This window comes from Lithobates pipiens, unplaced genomic scaffold (assembly GCF_037356315.1).
Source record: "Lithobates pipiens isolate NorthernLeopardFrog02 unplaced genomic scaffold, aLitPip1_a1.2 Scaffold_27, whole genome shotgun sequence".
In the NCBI taxonomy this organism is placed as follows: Eukaryota; Metazoa; Chordata; class Amphibia; order Anura; family Ranidae; genus Lithobates; species Lithobates pipiens.
This window is the reverse complement of record NW_027507788.1, coordinates 28,629,250-28,652,887: the sequence shown is the minus strand read 5'-3', so window position 1 is coordinate 28,652,887 and position 23,638 is coordinate 28,629,250. Positions and strand designations below refer to the sequence as shown.

At 45.3% G+C, this 23,638-nt stretch overlaps 1 protein-coding gene across 1 annotated transcript in view; it reads right to left on the bottom strand.

Moving 5' to 3' along the window:
* CADM4 (cell adhesion molecule 4) overlaps positions 1-23,638 on the bottom strand; it is a 636,874-nt gene that overhangs the window by 79,677 nt on the left and 533,559 nt on the right. Inside the window, exon 5 of the mRNA XM_077456688.1 lies at positions 17,384-17,545. Coding sequence (XP_077312814.1) covers positions 17,384-17,545 — 162 coding nt within the window. The remainder of the gene's footprint in view (positions 1-17,383; positions 17,546-23,638) is intronic.

The window sequence follows — 23,638 nt, the reverse complement described above, 5'->3', positions numbered from 1 at the left end:
AGTGAGCTTCTCATGGACCATAGTCCCCATGAGCCACTGTTGGATTCCAGCAAAATAGAGAAATGGTTGTCTCCAAGCTCAAGCAAATATCTGCCGGGCCACCAGGAACACAAACTCCACCAACTTTCTCCGGTTGTTTGCAAGGGTCGGGGGTTGGTTTATGTAATAAAGGATCCCGAGCGTTTCAGGTGATGGAGATGTTAAGAGCTGACCAAGCATTAAAATCCCAGTGCCTTTTAAATGCATTTCTCTGTAATTTATAAGCAATAGTGATGGCCGAACGGTTCGCCCGGCGGTCGTTTCGCGGCGAATTTCCGACTTTCGCCGTCCGCGGGTTCGAACGCCTTTTTCCGTCGTTCGCCCCGGCGGACTTACGTGTTTAATGTATACAAGAACTTTAACCTTTCGTGACACGTTTATCATGTGTTACAGGACAACCAATTGAGACATGACAGCTCATGGACACTTGGACATTCCCCCTAACCTATAAATACACCCGATCCGGTGGCCATTTTACATTCTTTCTTCTGTCACTGTAGGGAAAGGATCCTGTGTGGAGTAGGGACAGAGAAAACGCTAGCTATTTGGTACACAAAAGTTCTTTTCAGGACTGGTATAGGTGTTAGGTCAGCAGCCTGAGTTTCTTTTGTCAGTTTAGATAAAGGGACAGAGCGCTGTATGCTGCTATTTTAGGGACAGCTCAGCCAGATTAGTCTTTCTTCATCATCATCATCATCATCATCATTAGCTGTTACTATCAGGTCCACAAAAGAGCTGTTCCAGCTAATCGTTCCAGCCTACTCTTTTTTGCCAATTTGTATAGGGACAGGCAGGAAGCAGTGTGTCAGGCAGTGAGGATAATTTTAAAGACTTGCTGTTACTATTAGTTCCACAAAGGTTCTTTTCAGGACTGGTATCAGTGGTACGGTAATAGGCTTGTACACGTATAATATTCTTTCTTCCAAATATAGAAAGAATATTATACTTGACTGCTGCCCTTCTGCTGCAGTCTGCTAATCATTCACAACTCACTTGTTCCACAAAAGTTCTTATAAGGACTGGTAACTTGGTCTGTCTAGGGTGCTACGGTACATAGGCTTGGGTGCGGTACAGTCTGCTGTTCTGTAAGGACCGCTATCGGTCCACAATAGATAGGGTTGCCGTGCACTACTGCTGACCGCTGCCCTATACTGCAGCAGTCCTTCAGCGGTATAGGGACTGACGCACAGTCTGCTAAACACTAATACACAACCTGCTTGGTCCACAAAAGTTCTTATAAGGACTGGTAACTTGGTATAGGGTGCTACGGTACATAGGCCTGAGTGCGTTACAGTCTGCTGTTCTGTAAGGACCGCTATCGGTCCACAATACATAGGGTTGACGTGCACTACTGCTGACCGCTGCCCTATACTGCAGCAGTCCTTCAGCGGTATAGGGACTGACGCACAGTCTGCTAAACACTAACACACAACCTGCTTGGTCCACAAAAGTTCTTATAAGGACTGGTAACTTGGTATAGGGTGCTACGGTACATAGGCCTGAGTGCAGTACAGTCTGCTGTTCTGTAAGGACTGCTATCGGTCCACAATACATAGGGTTGCCGTGCACTACTGCTGACCGCTGCCCTATACTGCAGCAGTCCTTCAGCGGTATAGGGACTGACGCACAGTCTGCTAAACACTAATACACAACCTGCTTGGTCCACAAAAGTTCTTATAAGGACTGGTAACTTGGTATAGGGTGCTACGGTACATAGGCCTGAGTGCGTTACAGTCTGCTGTTCTGTAAGGACCGCTATCGGTCCACAATACATAGGGTTGCCGTGCACTACTGCTGACCGCTGCCCTATACTGCAGCAGTCCTTCATTGGTATAGGGACTGACGTACAGTCTGCTAATCACTAACACACAACCTGCTTGGTCCACAAAAGTTCTTATAAGGACTGGTAACTTGGTATAGGGTGCTACGGTACATAGGCCTGAGTGCGTTACAGTCTGCTGTTCTGTAAGGACCGCTATCGGTCCACAATACATAGGGTTGCCGTGCACTACTGCTGACCGCTGCCCTATACTGCAGCAGTCCTTCATTGGTATAGGGACTGACGTACAGTCTGCTAATCACTAACACACAACCTGCTTGGTCCACAAAAGTTCTTATAAGGACTGGTAACTTGGTATAGGGTGCTACGGTACATAGGCCTGAGTGCGTTACAGTCTGCTGTTCTGTAAGGACCGCTATCGGTCCACAATACATAGGGTTGCCGTGCACTACTGCTGACCGCTGCCCTATACTGCAGCAGTCCTTCAGCGGTATAGGGACTGACGCACAGTCTGCTAAACACTAACACACAACCTGCTTGGTCCACAAAAGTTCTTATAAGGACTGGTAACTTGGTATAGGGTGCTACGGTACATAGGCCTGAGTGCAGTACAGTCTGCTGTTCTGTAAGGACCGCTATCGGTCCACAATACATAGGGTTGCCGTGCACTACTGCTGACCGCTGCCCTATACTGCAGCAGTCCTTCATTGGTATAGGGACTGACGTACAGTCTGCTAATCACTAACACACAACCTGCTTGGTCCACAAAAGTTCTTATAAGGACTGGTAACTTGGTATAGGGTGCTACGGTACATAGGCCTGAGTGCGTTACAGTCTGCTGTTCTGTAAGGACCGCTATCGGTCCACAATACATAGGGTTGCCGTGCACTACTGCTGACCGCTGCCCTATACTGCAGCAGTCCTTCATTGGTATAGGGACTGACGTACAGTCTGCTAATCACTAACACACAACCTGCTTGGTCCACAAAAGTTCTTATAAGGACTGGTAACTTGGTATAGGGTGCTACGGTACATAGGCCTGAGTGCGTTACAGTCTGCTGTTCTGTAAGGACCGCTATCGGTCCACAATACATAGGGTTGCCGTGCACTACTGCTGACCGCTGCCCTATACTGCAGCAGTCCTTCAGCGGTATAGGGACTGACGCACAGTCTGCTAAACACTAACACACAACCTGCTTGGTCCACAAAAGTTCTTATAAGGACTGGTAACTTGGTATAGGGTGCTACGGTACATAGGCCTGAGTGCAGTACAGTCTGCTGTTCTGTAAGGACCGCTATCGGTCCACAATACATAGGGTTGCCGTGCACTACTGCTGACCGCTGCCCTATACTGCAGCAGTCCTTCATTGGTATAGGGACTGACGTACAGTCTGCTAATCACTAACACACAACCTGCTTGGTCCACAAAAGTTCTTATAAGGACTGGTAACTTGGTATAGGGTGCTACGGTACATAGGCCTGAGTGCGTTACAGTCTGCTGTTCTGTAAGGACCGCTATCGGTCCACAATACATAGGGTTGCCGTGCACTACTGCTGACCGCTGCCCTATACTGCAGCAGTCCTTCATTGGTATAGGGACTGACGTACAGTCTGCTAATCACTAACACACAACCTGCTTGGTCCACAAAAGTTCTTATAAGGACTGGTAACTTGGTATAGGGTGCTACGGTACATAGGCCTGAGTGCGTTACAGTCTGCTGTTCTGTAAGGACCGCTATCGGTCCACAATACATAGGGTTGCCGTGCACTACTGCTGACCGCTGCCCTATACTGCAGCAGTCCTTCAGCGGTATAGGGACTGACGCACAGTCTGCTAAACACTAACACACAACCTGCTTGGTCCACAAAAGTTCTTATAAGGACTGGTAACTTGGTATAGGGTGCTACGGTACATAGGCCTGAGTGCAGTACAGTCTGCTGTTCTGTAAGGACCGCTATCGGTCCACAATACATAGGGTTGCCGTGCACTACTGCTGACCGCTGCCCTATACTGCAGCAGTCCTTCATTGGTATAGGGACTGACGTACAGTCTGCTAATCACTAACACACAACCTGCTTGGTCCACAAAAGTTCTTATAAGGACTGGTAACTTGGTATAGGGTGCTACGGTACATAGGCCTGAGTGCGTTACAGTCTGCTGTTCTGTAAGGACCGCTATCGGTCCACAATACATAGGGTTGCCGTGCACTACTGCTGACCGCTGCCCTATACTGCAGCAGTCCTTCATTGGTATAGGGACTGACGTACAGTCTGCTAATCACTAACACACAACCTGCTTGGTCCACAAAAGTTCTTATAAGGACTGGTAACTTGGTATAGGGTGCTACGGTACATAGGCCTGAGTGCGTTACAGTCTGCTGTTCTGTAAGGACCGCTATCGGTCCACAATACATAGGGTTGACGTGCACTACTGCTGACCGCTGCCCTATACTGCAGCAGTCCTTCATTGGTATAGGGACTGACGTACAGTCTGCTAATCACTAACACACAACCTGCTTGGTCCACAAAAGTTCTTATAAGGACTGGTAACTTGGTATAGGGTGCTACGGTACATAGGCCTGAGTGCAGTACAGTCTGCTGTTCTGTAAGGACCGCTATCGGTCCACAATACATAGGGTTGACGTGCACTACTGCTGACCGCTGCCCTATACTGCAGCAGTCCTTCAGCGGTATAGGGACTAAGAGTTTTGTCACAGGGTGATTTAAAAAATGACAGGCAGAGGAAGAGGCAGGCCCTTCCGCAGGGGTGGTAGGGGTAGGGCAGGAGCAACAGCCTTGAGCCAAAGTGGGAAGTTGCAGAAGGTGCGTTCAATTACTTTAAAGGACGCACCAGACTTGGTTGAGTGGCTCACTCAGCCTTATTCTTCTGCACCCTCCTCATCCTCTCGATCTGCACCCTCTTCTTCACTCTCTGCTATGTGCACCCCCAAAGACACTACCACCAACAACACCACCACCACCACATACCTTCCGCTTGAGTGCAAATGGGGGCCTTCATGCTCCAGTGTTTTAATAGGGACCCCCGTATAAAAAGCATGAGGGTCAAGGACCAGTACTGGGTGGCAACGTACTTAGATCCCCGGTACAAACACAAAATGGCGGAAATGTTACCGCCGTCGCAGAGGGCTGTCAGAATGCAGCACTTCCAGGCCTTGCTTCGAGAAATGCTGCATTCTGCTTTTGCGTGCGCTGGCAGAGGAGCAATTCCCACTCCCAGAGAAGGATTTGCGGGTACCAATCCAACAGCGCCTGCAAGAAGAGGCCGGTTTGAAGATGTGTTGGTGACTTCGGATATGAGGTCATTCTTTCAGCCGACCCATCGACAGGTGTCATCCGGATCCAGCATCAGGGAACGCCTAGACCGTCAGGTGTCCGACTACATTGGGTTAACGGCCGATGTGGACGCTCTGAGGAGTGATGAACCCCTAGACTACTGGGTGGGCAGGCTTGACCTCTGGCCAGAGCTTGCCCAATTTGCAATCGAACTGTTGGCTTGCCCCTCATCCAGTGTCCTGTCCGAAAGGACGTTCAGCGCAGCAGGGGGGATTGTGACCGATAAGCGTACTCGCCTAGCTCACGACAGTGTTAACTACCTCACATTTCTAAAAATGAATGAGGCATGGATCTCGGAGGAATTCAACACATGTGATCAGTAGACCATGTATATGTCTATAAACAATTTTTGGAATCAAGCACACAGACCTTCTTAATTCATTTGGCTCACTTCCCTGACCCAAAAAAGCACACCGTACTATATGCCCCTACCCTCCTCTTTGAAGAGGTTGAGCGGTGTCATATTTCTACTGGGGCTGCTTATTATGAGGGGTTCCCACCATCCCTGTGCTGTGCTGACTTCCTCCTGGGTGTTCTTATTATGAGGGGCTCCCACCATCCCTGTGCTGTGCTGACTTCCTCCTGGGGGTTCTTATTATGAGGGGCTCCCACCATCCCTGTGCTGTGCTGACTTCCTCCTGGGGGTTCTTATTATGAGGGGATCACACCATCCCTGTGCTGTGCTGACTTCCTCCTGGGGCTGCTTACGGTGCTGCTGTCAGCGCTGTATGTCACGGAGCTGCTGTCAGCGCTGTATGTCACGGAGCTGCTGTCAGCGCTGTATGTCACGGAGCTGCTGTCAGCGCTGTATGTCACGGAGCTGCTGTCAGCGCTGTATGTCACGGAGCTGCTGTCAGCGCTGTATGTCACGGAGCTGCTGTCAGCGCTGTATGTCACGGAGCTGCTGTCAGCGCTGTATGTCACGGAGCTGCTGTCAGCGCTGTATGTCACGGAGCTGCTGTCAGCGCTGTATGTCACGGAGCTGCTGTCAGCGCTGTATGTCACGGTGCTGCTGTCAGCGCTGTATGTCACGGAGCTGCTGTCAGCGCTGTATGTCACGGAGCTGCTGTCAGTGCTGTATGTCACGGAGCTGCTGTCAGCGCTGTATGTCACGGAGCTGCTGTCAGCGCTGTATGTCACGGAGCTGCTGTCAGCGCTGTATGTCACGGTGCTGCTGTCAGCGCTGTATGTCACGGAGCTGCTGTCAGCGCTGTATGTCACGGAGCTGCTGTCAGTGCTGTATGTCACGGAGCTGCTGTCAGCGCTGTATGTCACGGAGCTGCTGTCAGCGCTGTATGTCACGGAGCTGCTGTCAGCGCTGTATGTCACGGTGCTGCTGTCAGCGCTGTATGTCACGGAGCTGCTGTCAGCGCTGTATGTCACGGAGCTGCTGTCAGCGCTGTATGTCACGGAGCTGCTGTCAGCGCTGTATGTCACGGAGCTGCTGTCAGCGCTGTATGTCACGGAGCTGCTGTCAGCGCTGTATGTCACGGTGCTGATGTCAGTGCTCTGTATTACGGTGCTGCTGTCAGTGCTCTGTATCTCCTGCACCCTCTTGTTTGCCTACCCTGGTCCCTGACCTTCCCTCTCCTCCATTGCCTTCATTAGCTCCATAGTCCTGAATTGTCAGAACAATTTCCCAAATAAAAAAAAAATGCTTGTAGTTATCGATCCCAAATTCACCTCATACATGTATTATGCTATTGTCCAGGTGGTGGGACTACGTGCTACCCCCTAATAATTACCCCGTGGCCGCAAATTCGACCTAAAGGTTTGCGAAATTCGCCTCCCATTGAAGTCAATGGAGCCCGCGGCGAACGGTCGTTTTCGCGAACGTTTGTGCCCGTTCGCGTTTCGCGTTCGCGAAACGTCCCGTCGGAAGTTCGTCCATCACTAATAAGCAACAAACACACTTGTCACACCCAGCACGCACAGCCCAAACCTATAAACTACAAGGATGTTGTAACAAGTCCATTAAATTGCTATCCCTTTAGAACAAAGACTCACAATACTGTCAACATCTCACGAATGAGCAAAAGACACTTATTACAAGAAGCTCAATTTGTATATTTAACAAACGTGGCTTCTCATGGGATGACATAAATCTCAAAGATGTCAATAGCTGTGAAGGTCGTGGAGTAGGTGAGAAGAGGTCAGCTGGAATTATGAAGCTTTACATAGAGTATATAAGGGTCTGTACACAGATTACGAAGGATTACCAGCAGTCAATGGGGTGGGATGGGGGTAACGGTCATAGTTTTAAGAACTAGGAGTTGTTAGGGGTCAAAGTTATGGAGTATTAAAAGAAGACCGAGGCCTTTGACCTGAGATTATTGGATCCACCAACTGTCAACAGACGTTCAGTTAGTGATTATGATTTACTATGACTTATTCTGAAACATTTAAAGGTCGTTAGAGGTTTGTGGCTTGTTGTTATGATTCTTGCCATTTGGCATTTAATAAGAATTAAAGGATAAGTGTACTTTTCTGGCTACGTGGTAAACTTCAAACTGTTATAACATCCACTATTCAATTATGCAGGATGTGCTTTGAAAGTCTGCCATCATTTCATTTACAGCAAGATGCAGACATTTTCAATTGAATTCATTTTGTTGAGGTTTGCTTAAAGAAAAAAAAAGAAAAAAAAAAGATCTTTTTAATTCAGATTTTTTTTAGGGTGTATTTAGAGTACCGGTAGTTTAGTTTATTTAAATGTAGTGTTCTTTATTTTATTTTTAAGTACAGTTTTGTCTTTTTTTTTTTGTTTAATTTAACCACTTGAAGACCAGACATTTTCTAGCACTTTTTGTTTACATGTGAAAATCTTTTTTTTCAATAGAAAATGAGTTAGAACCCCCAAACATTTATATATATATATATACACACACATATATTATATATATATATACACACACACACACACACCTATACATACACACACAGTGCCCTGCATAAGTATTCACCCCCTTGGCATCTTTTGTGTTTTGTTGCCTCGCATCCTGGAATTAACATGAATTGTTTGAGGATTTGCATCATTTAATTTACAGAACATGACCGCAACTTTGAAGATTTTTTTTTTTTTTTTTTTATTTATCGTGAAGCAAACAAACAGGACAAAATAACAGAAAAAGTCAATGTGCATAACTATTCACCCCTCTAAAGTCAATACTTTGTAGAGCTACCTTTTTGTGGCTGTCACAGCTCCAAGTTGCTTTAGATAAGTCTCTATGAGCTTGTCACATCTTACCACTGGGATTTTTGCCCATTCCTCCTTGAAAAACTGCTCCAGCTCCTTCAAGTTGGATGGTTTGCACTTGTGAACAGCAATCTTTAAGTCTGACCACAGATTTTCGATTGGATTGAGGTCTGGGCTTTGACTATACCATTCTAACTCATGTACATGTTTACCCTTAAATCACTCAAGTGTTGCTTCGGCAGTGTGTTTGGGGCCATTGTCCTGCTTGAAGGTGAACCTCTGTCCTAGCCTCAGATCACACACAGAGTGGTACAGGTTTTGCTCAAGAATATCCCTATATTTAACACCATCCATCTTTCCCTCAAGTCTGACCAGTTTCCCAGTCCCGACTGCTGAAAAACATCCCCACAGCATGATGCTGCCACCACCATGTTTCCTGTGGGGATGGTGTTCTTCGGGTGATGTGATGTGTTGGGTTTGCACCAGACATAGCTTTTTCTTTGATGGCCAAAAAATTACATTTTTGTTTCATCAGAGCAGAGCACCTTCCTCCATACATATTGGGAGTTTCCCACATGCCTTTTCGCAAACTCCAAACATGCCATTTTGTTTTTTGCTGGAAGTAATGGCTTTCTTCTGGCCACTCTGCCATAAAACCCAATGTAGCGTACGGCTTATTGCCATCCTATGTACAGATACTCCAGTCTCTGCTGTGGAACTCTGCAGCTCCTTCAGGGTTACCTTAGGTCTCTGTGCTCCTCTCTGATTAATGCCCTCCTTGCCCAATCCATGAGTTTTGGTGTGCGGCCATTTCTTTTCAGGTTTGCTGTTGCGCCATGTTCTTTCCATTTAGTTATGATAGATTTTATGGTGCTCCTAGGGATCATCAAAGATTTGTATATGTTTTTATAACCTAACCCTGACTTGTACTTCTCAACAACATCGTCCCTTACTTGTTTGGGGAGTTCCTTGGTCTTCATGGCAGTGTTTGGTTAGTGGTGCCACTTGCTTTGGTGTTGCAACCTCCGGGGCCTTTCAAAAAGGTGTGTATATGTAATGACAGATCATGAGACACTTAGATTGCACACAGGTGGACATCATTTCACGAATTATGTGACTTCTGAAGGTAATTGGTTGCACCAGAGATACATACGCACCTGCCAATTATGAATTTTTTATTTCTGAAAAATAGTTTTATGTATATATTTTTCAAATTTTACTTCACTAACTTGGTCTATTGTGTTCTGATCCATTACATATAATTCAGATTAAAAAAAAACATTGAACTAAAAGCTGTAATGTAACAAAATAGGTAAAAAAGTAAAGGGGGGTGAATACTTTTGCAAGGCACTGTATATACATAACCCATTTTTATTTGTAAAATATTAAAGATGATGTCACACTGAGTAAATAGATACCAAACATGTCATGCTTTAAAATTGCACACGCCCGGAGAACGGCGACAAACAACGTAAATATTACTATCCATAGGCGACACTTTAAAAGCTTTTACAGGTTAACAATTTAGATGTACAGAGGTCTTGTGCTGGAATTACTGGCCATGATCCAAGGTTTGCGGCGATTCCGCACATGTGTGGGACAATCGCTGTTTGAGTGCGTACAAGACCGAACACGCTTGCCTTTGCGCGCTAGCATGGCACGGGGGCACTTTAATCCTAAAGGAGCGGAAGGGGATGTAGTTCCCCCCCACCACCACCTTCCACCGCTCTTCCTGCCCCCCGTCCCACCAGAGTACCCGAGCCACCAGCCAGCGCGCCCACCGGCTAGGTTCAGACCCCGCACATAGCCGGATTTGGCTAATCCCGGAAGGGGCATCACAACATTTACTCGGCTGCCGATGGCGCAGACTTGTTAAAAAATTACAGTATTCAGGATCACCTATTTTGGCGATCTGAATACTTTCAAGTGCCAAAGGAGGGATTTGGGGTCTGTAAGACCCCCGATCCCTCCATAAAGAGTACTTGTCACAAGGGATGTTTATATTCCTTGTGACAGCAATAAATGTGATCAGAATTTTATTTCACTTTTTTTAATGGGACAATGTAAAAAAAAAAAAAAAAGAAAAAAAAAAAGATATATATTTTTTTTAAATCACCCTGTCCCCGCGTGCTCATGCAACAAAGAAAACGCATAAGTAAGTTGCGCCCGCAAATATAAATAGTGTTCAATTCACACACGTGCGGTATTGCCACGATCGTCAGAGTGAGAGCAATAATTCCGGAAAAAGACCTCCTGTGTAACTCTCACCTGGTAACCGTAAAACATTTTTTAAAGTGTCAACTATGGAGATTTTTTTAGGTACAGTAGCTTCTCGCCATTCCACGAGTGTGCACAATTTCAAAGCATGACATGTTAGGTATCTATGTACTCAGTGTAACATCATCTTTCACATTATACAAAAACATTGCGCTAACTTTACTGTTTGTTTGTTTTTTTTATTCATGAAAGTATATTTTCCCCCAAAAAAATGCGTTTGAAAGACCGCTGCGCAAATATCGTGTGACATAAAATATTGCAACAATTATTCTCTAGGGTCTCTGCCCAAAAAAGAAAAAATATATATATTTTATATCATATCATATATATCATTTTTTAATCATTTTTTAACAATTTCTGTATATATATATACGGTATGCTTTCAACAGTTCTGGACCTGTTCATGTGACAAAAAAATAGTCCATCATTTTTACATCTTAAGAAGAGGGATTCATTTTTTGTCACATGAACAGGTCCAAAACTGTTGAAAGGAGCTTTCACAACCTTCAAGAGTCACTGAAAGCTTGTTGCACCCTTAAAAACCACAGAAAATAATCTTAATTTCGCCTTTCCAATTGACTCCAATGCATTTTACCAAAATTGTGAAATTTCCCAATTTCCTTCAAATTGTGAGGAAAATTCTCATGCGGTTTTGGAAGCCCTTTGTAAAATCCTTTCTGCACCAGTTGCACCGGTGCAGTACATTCCCTTCTATGGGCAAAGGGCAGTCAGGAGACCCATAAAAGTTTCTTGGGGATTGACTGTACAGGTGCAATCAGCAGCCTACTGGGGGGTGTTCTACACTGAAAAGTGGGGCACTTCGGGGGCACACCTAAACACCAACATTTCTCAAAGCCAGACTCTGGCACACAGGTCGCTGTGCACCAATGGCTTTAGAAGTTGGAAGCGCCAACCACCACTTGTTTTCAAATCAAACTCACTGGGTCAGAGAGGTTGAAAATTTAGCTTTAGATCCCTTTCACACTGGGGCCAGGTTCGCGGTAAAGCAATGCTAGCGGGGAGCTTTTAACCCCAAAGAAGGGGTTAAAAATGCCCGTGTTTTAGTGCTTAAAATCGATGCCCATTAATTCTCCCAGCCTGCCCCAAAGATGCTGCTTGCAGGACTTTTCAGAAAGTCCCGCAAGAGCACCGCCCCAGTGTGAAAAGTCACACTTAGGCACTTAGCAGAGGCTATTTCCAGCACTAAAGCACCTGAACACCACCTCGGCGAGAAAGGGGTCTTAAAGATGTCAAGAAAGCTGATAAACTCTTTAAATGTTTTAAACCTATTTGAAAATGCCAATTGAACTGATTTTCTAGAGACTAGCTTCAAGAAGCTAGAAATAAAAAATGCAAATGTCCACAGGGCCTTGGTAAGCAATGATACTGCCATCCGTACCATTATTTACTTGTGCTACTTTGACATTCAAAAACATAACTTTGATCCATTCCAAGGCTGACGTGGTATTACTCCTCAATTCTATACCAATAGATAACTGCACAATGCATGTCATGGGACCAACTATACAAATACTGAAAAATTCATATGAAAATCAATTTTTAAGGAATGTACTTCATATGATCCAAGAGCCTCAAGGGCAGAGCATGTACAAACCTTATACGAAACTGCCTGCAAACACAGGACCGCAGCAGCAACATCAAGTAAAAAAAGGTAAAGTAGAGTTTGGTAGAAGAGTCAACCTGAACTCAAAAGATAAGGATTAGCTATCTTTTAGGGCAGGGGCATGGAATTAAAATTCACAGAGGTACATTCAGAAAATGTTCTTCTGGCAGGGGTCCTAGTCTCATATTTGTGCTACGAATCAGATCTTTCAGATCAAAGCCCCTCCCTACCCGTACATTGCCGTTTCCACTTTACATCAGTCCTCTCCTTTACATCACAGCCCCCCTCTTTACATCACAGTACTCCCTCTTTACATCGCCGTACTCCCCCTTTACATCGCCGTACTCCCCCTTTACATCGCCGTACTCCCCCTTTACATCGCCGTACTCCCCCTTTACATCGCAGTACTCCCCCTTTACATCGCAGTACTCCCCCTTTACATCGCAGTACTCCCCCTTTACATCGCAGTACTCCCCCTTTACATCGCAGTACTCCCCCTTTACATCACAGACTCTTCTTTACATCACAGGGCCCCTCTTTACATCGCAGGGCCCCTCTTTACATCACAGGGCCCCTCTTTACATCACAGGGCCCCTCTTTACATCACAGACCCACTCTTTACATCACAGACCCACTCTTTACATCACAGGGCCCCTCTTTACTTCACAGGGCCCCTCTTTACTTCACAGGGCCCCTCTTTACTTCACAGCCCCCCTCTTTACTTCACAGCCCCCCTCTTTACTTCACAGCCCCCCTCTTTACTTCACAGCCCCCCTCTTTACTTCACAGCCCCCCTCTTTACTTCACAGCCCCCCTCTTTACTTCACAGCCCCCCTCTTCCCTTCACAGCCCCCCTCTTCCCTTCACAGCCCCCCTCTTCACAGCACTCCCCTTTACAGTACAGAACCCCTTATAGATCACCCCCCCTTTGCATGCATCCCAGTCCCCTCTTTTTTGTATCCCATTCCCCTTCACAATACAGCCCCCTTTTACATTACAGCATCCCGTTCACATCAAAGACCCACTTTGCAACCCAGCACCCTCTTTTCATCACAGCATTCCCCTTTACATCGATTTGATCAAAGGTTGTATGGCTCAGAACAGTGGGAAACAAAGTCTTACATTGGAAGTTTGCAGTCTGGGTGTCCAAGCCAAGGTTTCCTCCCACATACCAATAGACAAACGCTCATCAAGAAAAAGAAGCAAACGGCAACTCCACAACATCAAGCATGTTTATTGTAAAGCCTTCACAGTGAGTACAGTCAGCAGCAGACTAGTTTCAGCAATAAGCCTTGTTCACAGTTCCCCTTTACATTACAACACCTCCTTTACAATACAGCCCCCCACTTTCCATGCATCGCAGTCCCCTTCACAGCCACCCCTTTCTTGTAACCCAGTCCCCTTCACAGCATCCCTTTTCTTTTAACCCAGTCCCCTTCCCAGTCCCCCCTTACTTGTACACCAGTCCCTTTCACAGCCCCCAGTCCTCTTTATATGAAAGCTTCCTCACTCACATCACATTTCCCCCTTCCAATCATAGTCCTCCAACCTTCCCAATCCTATCTTACACAGTAGTTTGTAGGCAGAAAGAGGGGAGGCCTGCCCAATGTTCCATGCACCCCAGTCCCCTTCACTGCCCCCTCTTTCTTGTATACTAGTCCCCTTCGCAGCACCCCCTTTCTTGTATCCCAGTCCCCTTTGCAGCCCCCCCTTCTTGTATCCCATTCCCCCTCACCCCCTCTTTCTTGTATCCCAGTCCCCCCCCCCTTACTTGTACACCAGTCCCCTTCACAGCCCACTCCCCTCATTTCTTGTATACTAGTCCCTTTCATAGCCTCCTTCCTTCCTTACATCCCCCGGTCCTCTTTACACGAAAGCCCCTCCTTTACATCACATTTCCCTCTCCCAATCATAGCCCTTCTCCAACCTTACCTTTACCCAGTAGTTGGTAGGCAGAAGATGTGGCTTGGGTGGACAGAGAGCAGGACTGCCCAACTTTTCCTGTTAACAGGCAGGTGATTGGTTGCTAGAACTGCCCTGTCTTAGCAACAAACCACCAGCTTGTACACAGTAAATATTGGGCAGTCCGGCCCTCTATCCACACATGCCACGCCTTCTGCCTACCAACTGCTGTGTAAGGATAAAAGGTGAAGTGGTGGCAGGGAAGCCTTTACTATACAAGCGAAGGTCTGTCGGCATGGACCAAAGTGTGAATACCTGGATTGATAACTGTCTACAAGGTCAAATTCAGAGAGTGGCGATAAATGGGGAGTACTCAGAATGGTCCAATGTGGAAAGTGGGGTCCCCCAGGGCTCTGTCCTGAGAGCAATCCTATTTAATTTATTCATAAATGACCTTGAGGATGGGATAAACAGCTCAATCTCAGTATTTGCAGATGATACTAAGCTAAGCAGGGCAATAGCTTCTCCGCAGGACGAGCTGAACAAATTATTGGGGTGAGCAACTACATGGCAAATGAGGTTTAATGTGGAAAAATATAAAATAATGTACTTGGGTGGCAAAAATATGAATGCAATCTTCTCACTAGGGGGAGAACCTCTGGGGGAATCTAGGATGGAAAAGGACCTGGGGATGCTAGTAAATGATAGGCTCAGCAATGGCATGCAATTCCAAGCTGCTGCAAGCACAGCCAATAGAATATTGGCATTAAAAAGGGAATTAACTCCAAAGATAAAATGATAATTCTCCCACTCTACAAGACTCTGGTCCGGCCGCACCTGGGAGTATGCTGTCAGGTTCTGGGCACCAGTCCTCAGGAAGGATGTGCTGGAACTGGGGAGAGTCCAAAGAAGGGCACCAAAACGAATAAAGGGATTGGAGTATCTTCGCTATGAAGAAAGATTACAAGCACAGAACTTATTCTCTCTGAAGAAGAGACGCTTGAGAGGGGATATGATTTCAATTTAAAAATACCGTACTGGTGACCCCACAATGGGAATAAAACTTTTCAGCAAAAGGGCATTTAAAAAGACTCCGGCCATTCACTAAAATTAGAGAAAAATAAATTTAACCGGAAACAGCCTAGAGGGTTCTTTGCGGTAAGAGTGGTAAGGAATATGGAATTCCCTTCCACAGGCGGTGGTTTCAACAGGGAGCATTGATAGTTTAAAAAAACTATTAGATAGGGACCTAAACGACCACAACATACATGGATATACAATGTAATACTGACATAAAAGCACACACACAGGTTGGACTTGATGTACTTGTGTCTTTTTTCAACCTTACCAACTATGTAACTTTTTTGGAGCACTCAGTACAGGTCCACTTTTAGTACTGCCTGTGCTAATTTTGCTATGGAACATTTTTGTTAACAATGTATTCATTTTCCAAAAGATGTTCAAAGTGAGATATTAGAGTTTAGCTTTAATAAGACGTGCCCTACATTCTCTACAATATTTATGATATTTCGAATTGGGTCTTTGGCAGAAAGCGCCCATAAATATTATTTTGCTTTTTGATATGCACAGCAATACTAAAGTCAGTTTATGGGGTTTAACCATTTTAAGGTCTCATGCACATGGGCATAAAAAATAAATAAAAATGCTGCTTTCACAGGCTTTTGGTGTTTTTTCTTCAGCCTGTACAAGCAACCCTACATTAACTTATGTGCCCAAGCACACTTGGGTCTTTACCGGCATATTTGCAGAGGGGATTTGCAGAGGGGGGTTTGCAGGCTGAAAAAACAAAACATCACAAGTGTGTTTTTGAGAAGTGTTTAAGAGCATTCTGCATTTTCAAGTGTACATTGATTATAGTGAAAAATTAGCACGGGGAATATTTTTGAAAAAAATGCTTATAAAAGCAAATTTTCACACAAACACAGAGATATTCTGCCTGATGCTGTTGCGAGGGTCTGGATGGCCTGTGTCCTGCAGAAGCCGGAACTAAGCTCCAGACATGGACTCCACCAGTATTGGACTGTTGCTTAAACAGGTATGCTGGGGCAGTCACAAGCCTCTAGTTAGAGACTAGGGATGTTAGGGAATGTCTGCATTTTGTCTTGGACTGTCGATTGTGGTCATCATGTGAACTTATTCTTCTAGTAAAATGTTTACAACTTTGCCTTTGCCCGGTCTGGTTACTAAAGGGGTATATGCAAGTAACCGGAACATGCAGTCTACAGCTTGAGTCACTAAATACACTGGGGTATGAGGTGATGGTACAAGAGCTAATGCAGTGTGAAGCTACAATTGGTTAGCAAGGCTAACAAAGGTTTCTTTTGCAGCCTGTCCTAAGAGTATACATGTTGTTGGCAGCCAGCGATCCATCTCCATTAGCAAGGGGGGCAGATCTGCACATTTTGTACACAGGCACTAGGTGCATGGAGGCACACCATACCGTTACTGGTAGTGAGGTAGCGGTGATACGCTGGACAAGTGGAAAGGGCATTGGCTCTGTGTGTCCCTCCTAAATGCAAAAGTGACTGTAGTGATGAAGAATATATCAAGAGAGTATTCTGGAGTTGGCTCATGTGTAGTCATCTGTCCGGGTTGTGAGCATGGCTCAAGTAAAGGTACCCCAAGTGTAAAGCAGTGACTCTGTACAAAGCGCCTAATGTAGCCCAAAAGAACCCACTCCAGGATAGGCCTCTCATGTGACCCTTGCTTGGCACCAAACTAGGAGAGGAACATGGAGGGAGTGTTACCCTCCTGCTAGGTACCAAGTCCGCCAGATAGTCCGATCGTGTGTACGGGGCATTACAGTCACAAAGGGGTTTCAATCCCATCTGAATGCGCATGGATATGGGATAGTATGTCCAACAAGCTCTTACAGGTGTTGTGGTCAGATGTCCATAACACTTTGGCCATGTAGTTATCTAGTACCATGTTGTTTCAGTTTGCTATATAGAAGTCCTACAAGCAACATTTTTACCACATTTGAACAAAAGTCTACCATGGAGTTGTTTACTACCGAAGTATCCATGAGATTAGGCTGGTGCTGGAATCTACAAGTCTATAGATGTAAACAAGCAAGTTTGGGTTATCTGAAAATAAATATTTAAGATTTTTTTTTTCCTTTTGGAAGTTGGTTTTGTGCCTTGGCTATGCGAGTCTAACTCAGAACAATATATTCAATAATTCTACTTACACTGAACATCTAGGACATACTGCGTCTGCTTTTTCTGCCCTTTAAGAGCTGGATGCGACGCCTCACAGGTAATGATCTCGCCATTGTCCCGCCTCTCCACGGAGAACGTGATCGTGTTTGTGATGCTGAAAGTCTTTATGTTCTCCTGTTTGCTGGTGACACCTAAAAAAATGAAAATATATAGATTTTAGTTTTTTTATTTAATTTTTCAACCTTTCCCAAAAAAACAAAAAAAACATGGCAAATGCAAGCTAATTGGCTACTTTCAGTAACATTAGACTTTCACGTTAGATAAGCTATACCTTGTACACAAAGTTCATGATGGACAATTTTTACATTCGGAAAAGGAGTCAGAATCTGTTTGGATGTATTTAATTGAAAGTATTTAAATTGATAGAACGTGATGTGGTCCACGTTTATTTTTTAGTCAATTAAAGTACAACCAACACGGTTCAGAAGAATAAAAGACCCCCTTTGTTCAGAGCTCTTGAGGGTGGTAGAATTCTGGAATTTGTGGTGGATCTGGCACCTGAGCTGTATTAGCTTTCCCCAGTGTGTGCCTGCTCCTGTATAGTAGAAGAACTTTTGCCCAACAGCCGAGACCTGAATACACTAGAGGAAATTTCCCCTCACTTCTTGTTTGGGGGACATCAGAATTAACCCTGGGCCACTTTATCCAAAAGTTATATTTTAGCTGTAGCTGGAACCTGTTGATTGAGCCCCTGGCTTCATAAAGGTCTTGGATATTTCAACAGCAGTTACTACATCTCCACCAGGGAGTTTTGGGTGTCCCCACCTAGTTTGGCATGTTCAAGCTACTCCTGTTACATTCTGTGTACTAGCCACTCTCAACCTTCTTAACATAGGGGAAGCCTTGAAATAACTTTACAGGGCCAGGGAACCCCTAATAATATTTACTATATCAAACGTTCGCAGTAAATTCGTGTGATGGTCACTGAGACAGATGGTCATTTGTGGTCATTGGGAAGATCTCCCCTTACAGATAGCCAAAAAGATTGTTGTTTATAGTGGTTTACTCATCTTAGAGGCAGAAGTTGCTCATTGCTCAAAGAACCCCTAACAACCTTTGGAGGAACCCTAGGGTTCTATGAAACCCTGGTTGAGAAAGGCTGATCTACACTATAATGGACACAGCAGAGCTTCTCACCAGGAACTGACATGCAGAAAGCATTTCCTTAGAGATAGAAGAAACTCAAAGTGGATTAATATTTCAACATCTACCAAAAACTTAAATATTAGCTTTGGGTAGATTGACCCTTTAAACCTGAACTCTAGGATTTTTGTAAAATAAATACCCTTGCAGTGGGGCCCCCCAACCCTGCACTAAAGGGTTAGCAATGTTAGCTCTGAAGTACTTACCCTATTCCTCACTCTAGCAGTCTTCTGGAGCTCTCCTCTTCTCCCAGACCTCCCTCACCATCCTCACGTACAATGCAGGGCTGCTGGTCTTGCATTGTACATGATGATGTCAAAGTGCAACCATTGGCCTAAGTTCAGAAGAGAAGAGGTATTGGGGGACAGCAACCCATTGGCCGGAGCTCTGAAGAGAAGAGGCATTGGAGGGCAGCAACCCATTGGTTGGAGCTCTGAAGAGAAGAGGCATTGGAGGGCAGCAACCCATTGGTTGGAGCTCTGAAGAGAAGAGACATTGGAGGGCAGCAACCCATTGGTTGGAGCTCTGAAGAGAAGAGGCATTGGAGGGCAGCAACCCATTGGTTGGAGCTCTGAAGAGAAGAGGCATTGGGGGGCAGCAACCCATTGGTTGGAGCTCTGAAGAGAAGAGACATTGGAGGGCAGAAAATCATGCCAACCAATTGAAATTACTGACAGACCAGCAACATTTTATTATGGGCCACTGCAGAATCCAGGCTCCTCTAAAGCAGAACTCCAGCCAATAGTAATATAATAAAAATGAATAGCTTGTGAAAAGATTAAATAACAAAACCAAAATTGTGCCGCTATGTTACCTATTACCTTCAATCAAGGTATTTCCTCCCACAGTAGTTTTTTTTTTTTTGGATCCCCTCAGCCTGATTGCCAGTATCAAAGGAAAAGAAACACTGTGGCTCTAAGTGCAGTATTGGTAAACCATTTAATGATAAGTCAAAAGTGAAACTACTCACAAAGGGAGCATAAACACAAGCATGATAGTAATCCTGCAGCATAATACGGGGGTGGTTTTCTCCCAAACGTCCGTGTTTCTGAAGTACAGCTGACAGCTTGTGCAGGTGGATTCCAGCATTCGCAGCCTATGAGAACAGCAGGGAACAAAGGGGCGATCGGAGATGACGTCACTTCTGGGTGCAGGGTGAGACGAGGTGGCTTTGCGTTCGGGGCATGCTTGCTCCTTCCTCATGCCTTACAAAACATATTTTTTGTGGTATATGTGTGCTGGGGAGATAAACCCACCCATTCACATGATCCACTAAGGTGCCACTGACTCTATAGAGGAAACCCCTGGATTTTGCTGCAGGATTACGATCAGGCTCGTATTTATGCTCCCTTTGTGAGTAGTTTCACTTTTGACTTATTAAATGGTTTACCAATAGTGCACTTAGAGGCGCTGTGTTTCTTTTCCTTTGTTGCATTTCAGAGACCGCTTCTAGCTCTTCACACTGGCTGCCCTTAGTGCTGGTACATGGACTCCTCTCTCTCTTCCTCTTAGAGACTGTTGCTATGGACTTTGTCCCTCCTATTGAGAGCCTCTTTTAATCACGTTTATTTGATCTGTGTACACCTCCAGGGTCTCTCCTCAAACGAGCAATGAGTTTATTTTTTGTCTGATTGTCAGTATCATTCATCCCCTTCATGGACTCACCCAAGTCTGTGACTGGACAGGGAAGGGAGAAGCAGCATAGTAATGAGTTAATCTGTGTGTCTCCTATCAGCACATCAACTGATTGGCTTTTTTGTTCCTTCTTCCTCTCATGCCCCAGCCCTGCTATACAGGGACTTCAAGAGGCTGATACCATTTAAAATTTAAAAGGCTAAGAGGTCAAGGTGAAGTTTACCATGTTAAGGACAGTAACCCACAGCAACCAATCACAAATCCTCCTTCCCTTATATGACTATAGCAGTCTGGTTGCTATGGGCTACCATGCTCTGCCCATCTGATAAGGCCTACTGGCATGGAGTACATGAGTCACCCTAGATAGTTTATTGCGGCATAAAATAAACAGTTATCACTCATTTTCCACCACATACATAAACAAAAAGCCAATCTCGTACTGAGGTATTTATATCGCACATTCCGGCAAGCAATTTCCAGTCAGAAAGGTGCGGTGACCTTGGGATTGGCCCACATCCAGGCTGCCTGAACACATCTTGGCACAAATCTTAATTTTCTTTTGACAAGAGATAATTAATCCAGTCAGACAGGTCAAATCTCACTCCTACTACTGGGTTAAATTTAGGATTTCCACCGAAATAAACAGATGCAGAATGCATAAACATGAGCGCCCAGTCATCTCCACAGGAAGCGGCCATCTTACATGGGGAGATTAATTATTAACATTCTTTTGCCTGTATACATGACCTTTTTGTTGCCCAGAAGCTGAGAACGCTCATATTTCTCTCTTTTTTTTCTTCTGTTTTTATATTATGCTAGTTATGTGGAGCTACATCCAACAAGGCGCTGAGTGAGACCGGCTTTTTCCAGTTTTGATTTCAGTGCCTCTGAGTGGCTTTAACTTAAAGCAGTGGTGACCCTCTCCTGGACAAAACGGCAATGGAACTTTGCATTGATCGAAAACACTGCACCCCGCAACAAAAGCGCTTTCAAAGTGAAAAACACGCAGCTAAGACGGGATAAAAGGTTTTAAAAAGAAACATTGCTCACTTTCTCGTATAAAAGACATCATGACTTAATGTGACTCCAGTGGTTTCACAACCCATGCAGCCCTTTCTATTAAAAAAATTAAAATATTTTGACGATTTAAAGCAGAACTAAACCCTCCTATTCTTTACAGCAAAGGAAGTGGCCATCCTAGCCTCTGTTTGATCTGCAGCTGTCATGATGCTACCCATGTGATCAGTTATGACCAGTGGTGGCAAACCGTGCACACAAAGGCACCCCGTCCACTTCGGTCTGGTCCATCGGGTCATCCGGATCACTTATCCCATCTATGGCGGGCAACACTTCACCTAGGTGACAGGCGGCTGGCATCACGGGCACCTTCCCCTTCTCTCCTCCGCGGGCCTCACAGCAATTTCCCTCTCCTCCTCCCCGGCAGCCAATTGGAACGCTTCTCCTTTCGGCCAATCGGGAAACAGATCTCAGACCCACTTCCTGATTGGCAGGGAGGAGAATCAGTGTGAAAATATTGAATATTCATTCGCTATTATCACACAACTGGGTGGGCTCGGTTCACAGTGCTCTGCACCCCGAGCCCACCATATTTTTAAGTTTACAAGAGCTTATGGCTCTAATCACATGCTTAAAATAAAAAATACATCTGGTGTCCTGCATGGGGGCTGGACACATGGATGGGGAGGGCGGTGCCCGTGCGCTCCTAATGGACAGGTCGCCCCTGGTTATGGCGTCAGCCATTTCATGGCTTGATAGTTCTGTTGAAGCTCAAACAATCGTGACAGTGATCATCCAGGGCATGTCTTGAATGTAACTGTTTTACGGCTCGTTAAAGCGGAGCTCCACCATAAAGGGGAAGCTCCGCTTGTTTGATTCCTCCTCCCCTATCTGGTGCCACATTTGTTACCTTTTGAGGGGGGGGGGGGGGTGCAGCATGCTTTGCGCATGAGCAGTAAGGAAGAGGCTGTGAAGCTGAAAGGCTTCACTGCTGGTTTCCCTTACCACAAATGGCTGGTGGCAGCACCCGAGAGCCATGAGAGGGTGGCAAATGTAACAGGAGGTTGAACTCCTGCTATAACCATGAAACAAAGCATCACGGTTGTTTGAGTAATAAACCCATGGCCACTGCCTTTGTAGCTTAACCACTTTCAGACCGGACCAATTTGCTGGTCAAAGACCAGACCACTTTTTGCGATTCGGCACTGCGTCGCTTTAACTGACAATTGCGCGGTCGTGCGACATGGCTCCCAAACAAAATTGACGTCCTTTTTTTCCCACAAAAAGAGCTTTCTTTTGGTGGTATTTGATCACCCCTGCGGTTTTTATTTTTTGCGCTATAAACAAAAATAGAGCGACAATTTTGAAAAAAACGCATTATTTTTTACTTTTTATTATAATAAATATCCCCCCAAAATATATAAAAAAACATTTTTTTCCCTCAGTTTAGGCCGATGCGTATTCTTCTACATATTTTTGGTTAAAAAAAATCGCAATAAGCGATTATTGATTGGTTTGCGCAAAAGTTATAGCGTTTACAAAATAGGGATAGTTTTATAGCATTTTTATTAATAATTTTTTATTATTTGTTTTTTTACTAGTAATGGCGGTTATCAGCGATTTTTATTGTGACTGCGACATTGTGGGGGACCCATCGGACATTTTTGACACATTTTTGGGACCATTGTCATTTATACAGTAATCACTGCTATACAAATGCAGTGATTCCTGTGTAAATGACACTGGCAGTGAAGGGGTTAACCAGTAGGTGGCAGTGTAGGGGTTAAGTGTTCCTAGGGGTGTGTTACTAACTGTGGGGGGGTTGGGCTTTCATTTAGTGAACACTGATCTCTGCTCCAATCACAGAGATCAGCGTCACTAGTTGCTAGGCAGAATGAAGAAATGCTGTTTACAACGGCATTTCTTCATTTGGCCGCTCCGTGAGACGATCGCGGGGATGCCCGCGGACTCGATCGAGTCCGCGGGTCCCGCGACCGGACTCACGCGGGTCCCGGCTGGCGCGGGAGCACGCCGCCGGTGGCGCGCTCCCAATGGCAGGGCGGCAAATTTAAAGGGACGTACATGTACGGCCATTTGCCTGCCCGTGCCATTCTGTCGACGTACATCGTCGTGCGCTGGTCGGCAAGTGGTTAAGGAAGAACAATTGGGTGGCAGGTAAACCTGAAGCTTAAACATGTGTTTTTATCCCCCACCCCCCCACTACCCACACCCTTTAAGAAGCCTTAGGAAACATTTAAATTAGAACTAAACTGCATCTGAGCAACACATGACAAAAACTTTATGTCATTCATTTTTAATATTCCAAGTAAACCCACCCATCTATCCATGTTTCCATGCTTTATTTTGTTGAGAATTCACGTTGAAAAATATTCCCTTTGCATTTATAGCCGTGGCCATCTTGAATAAGC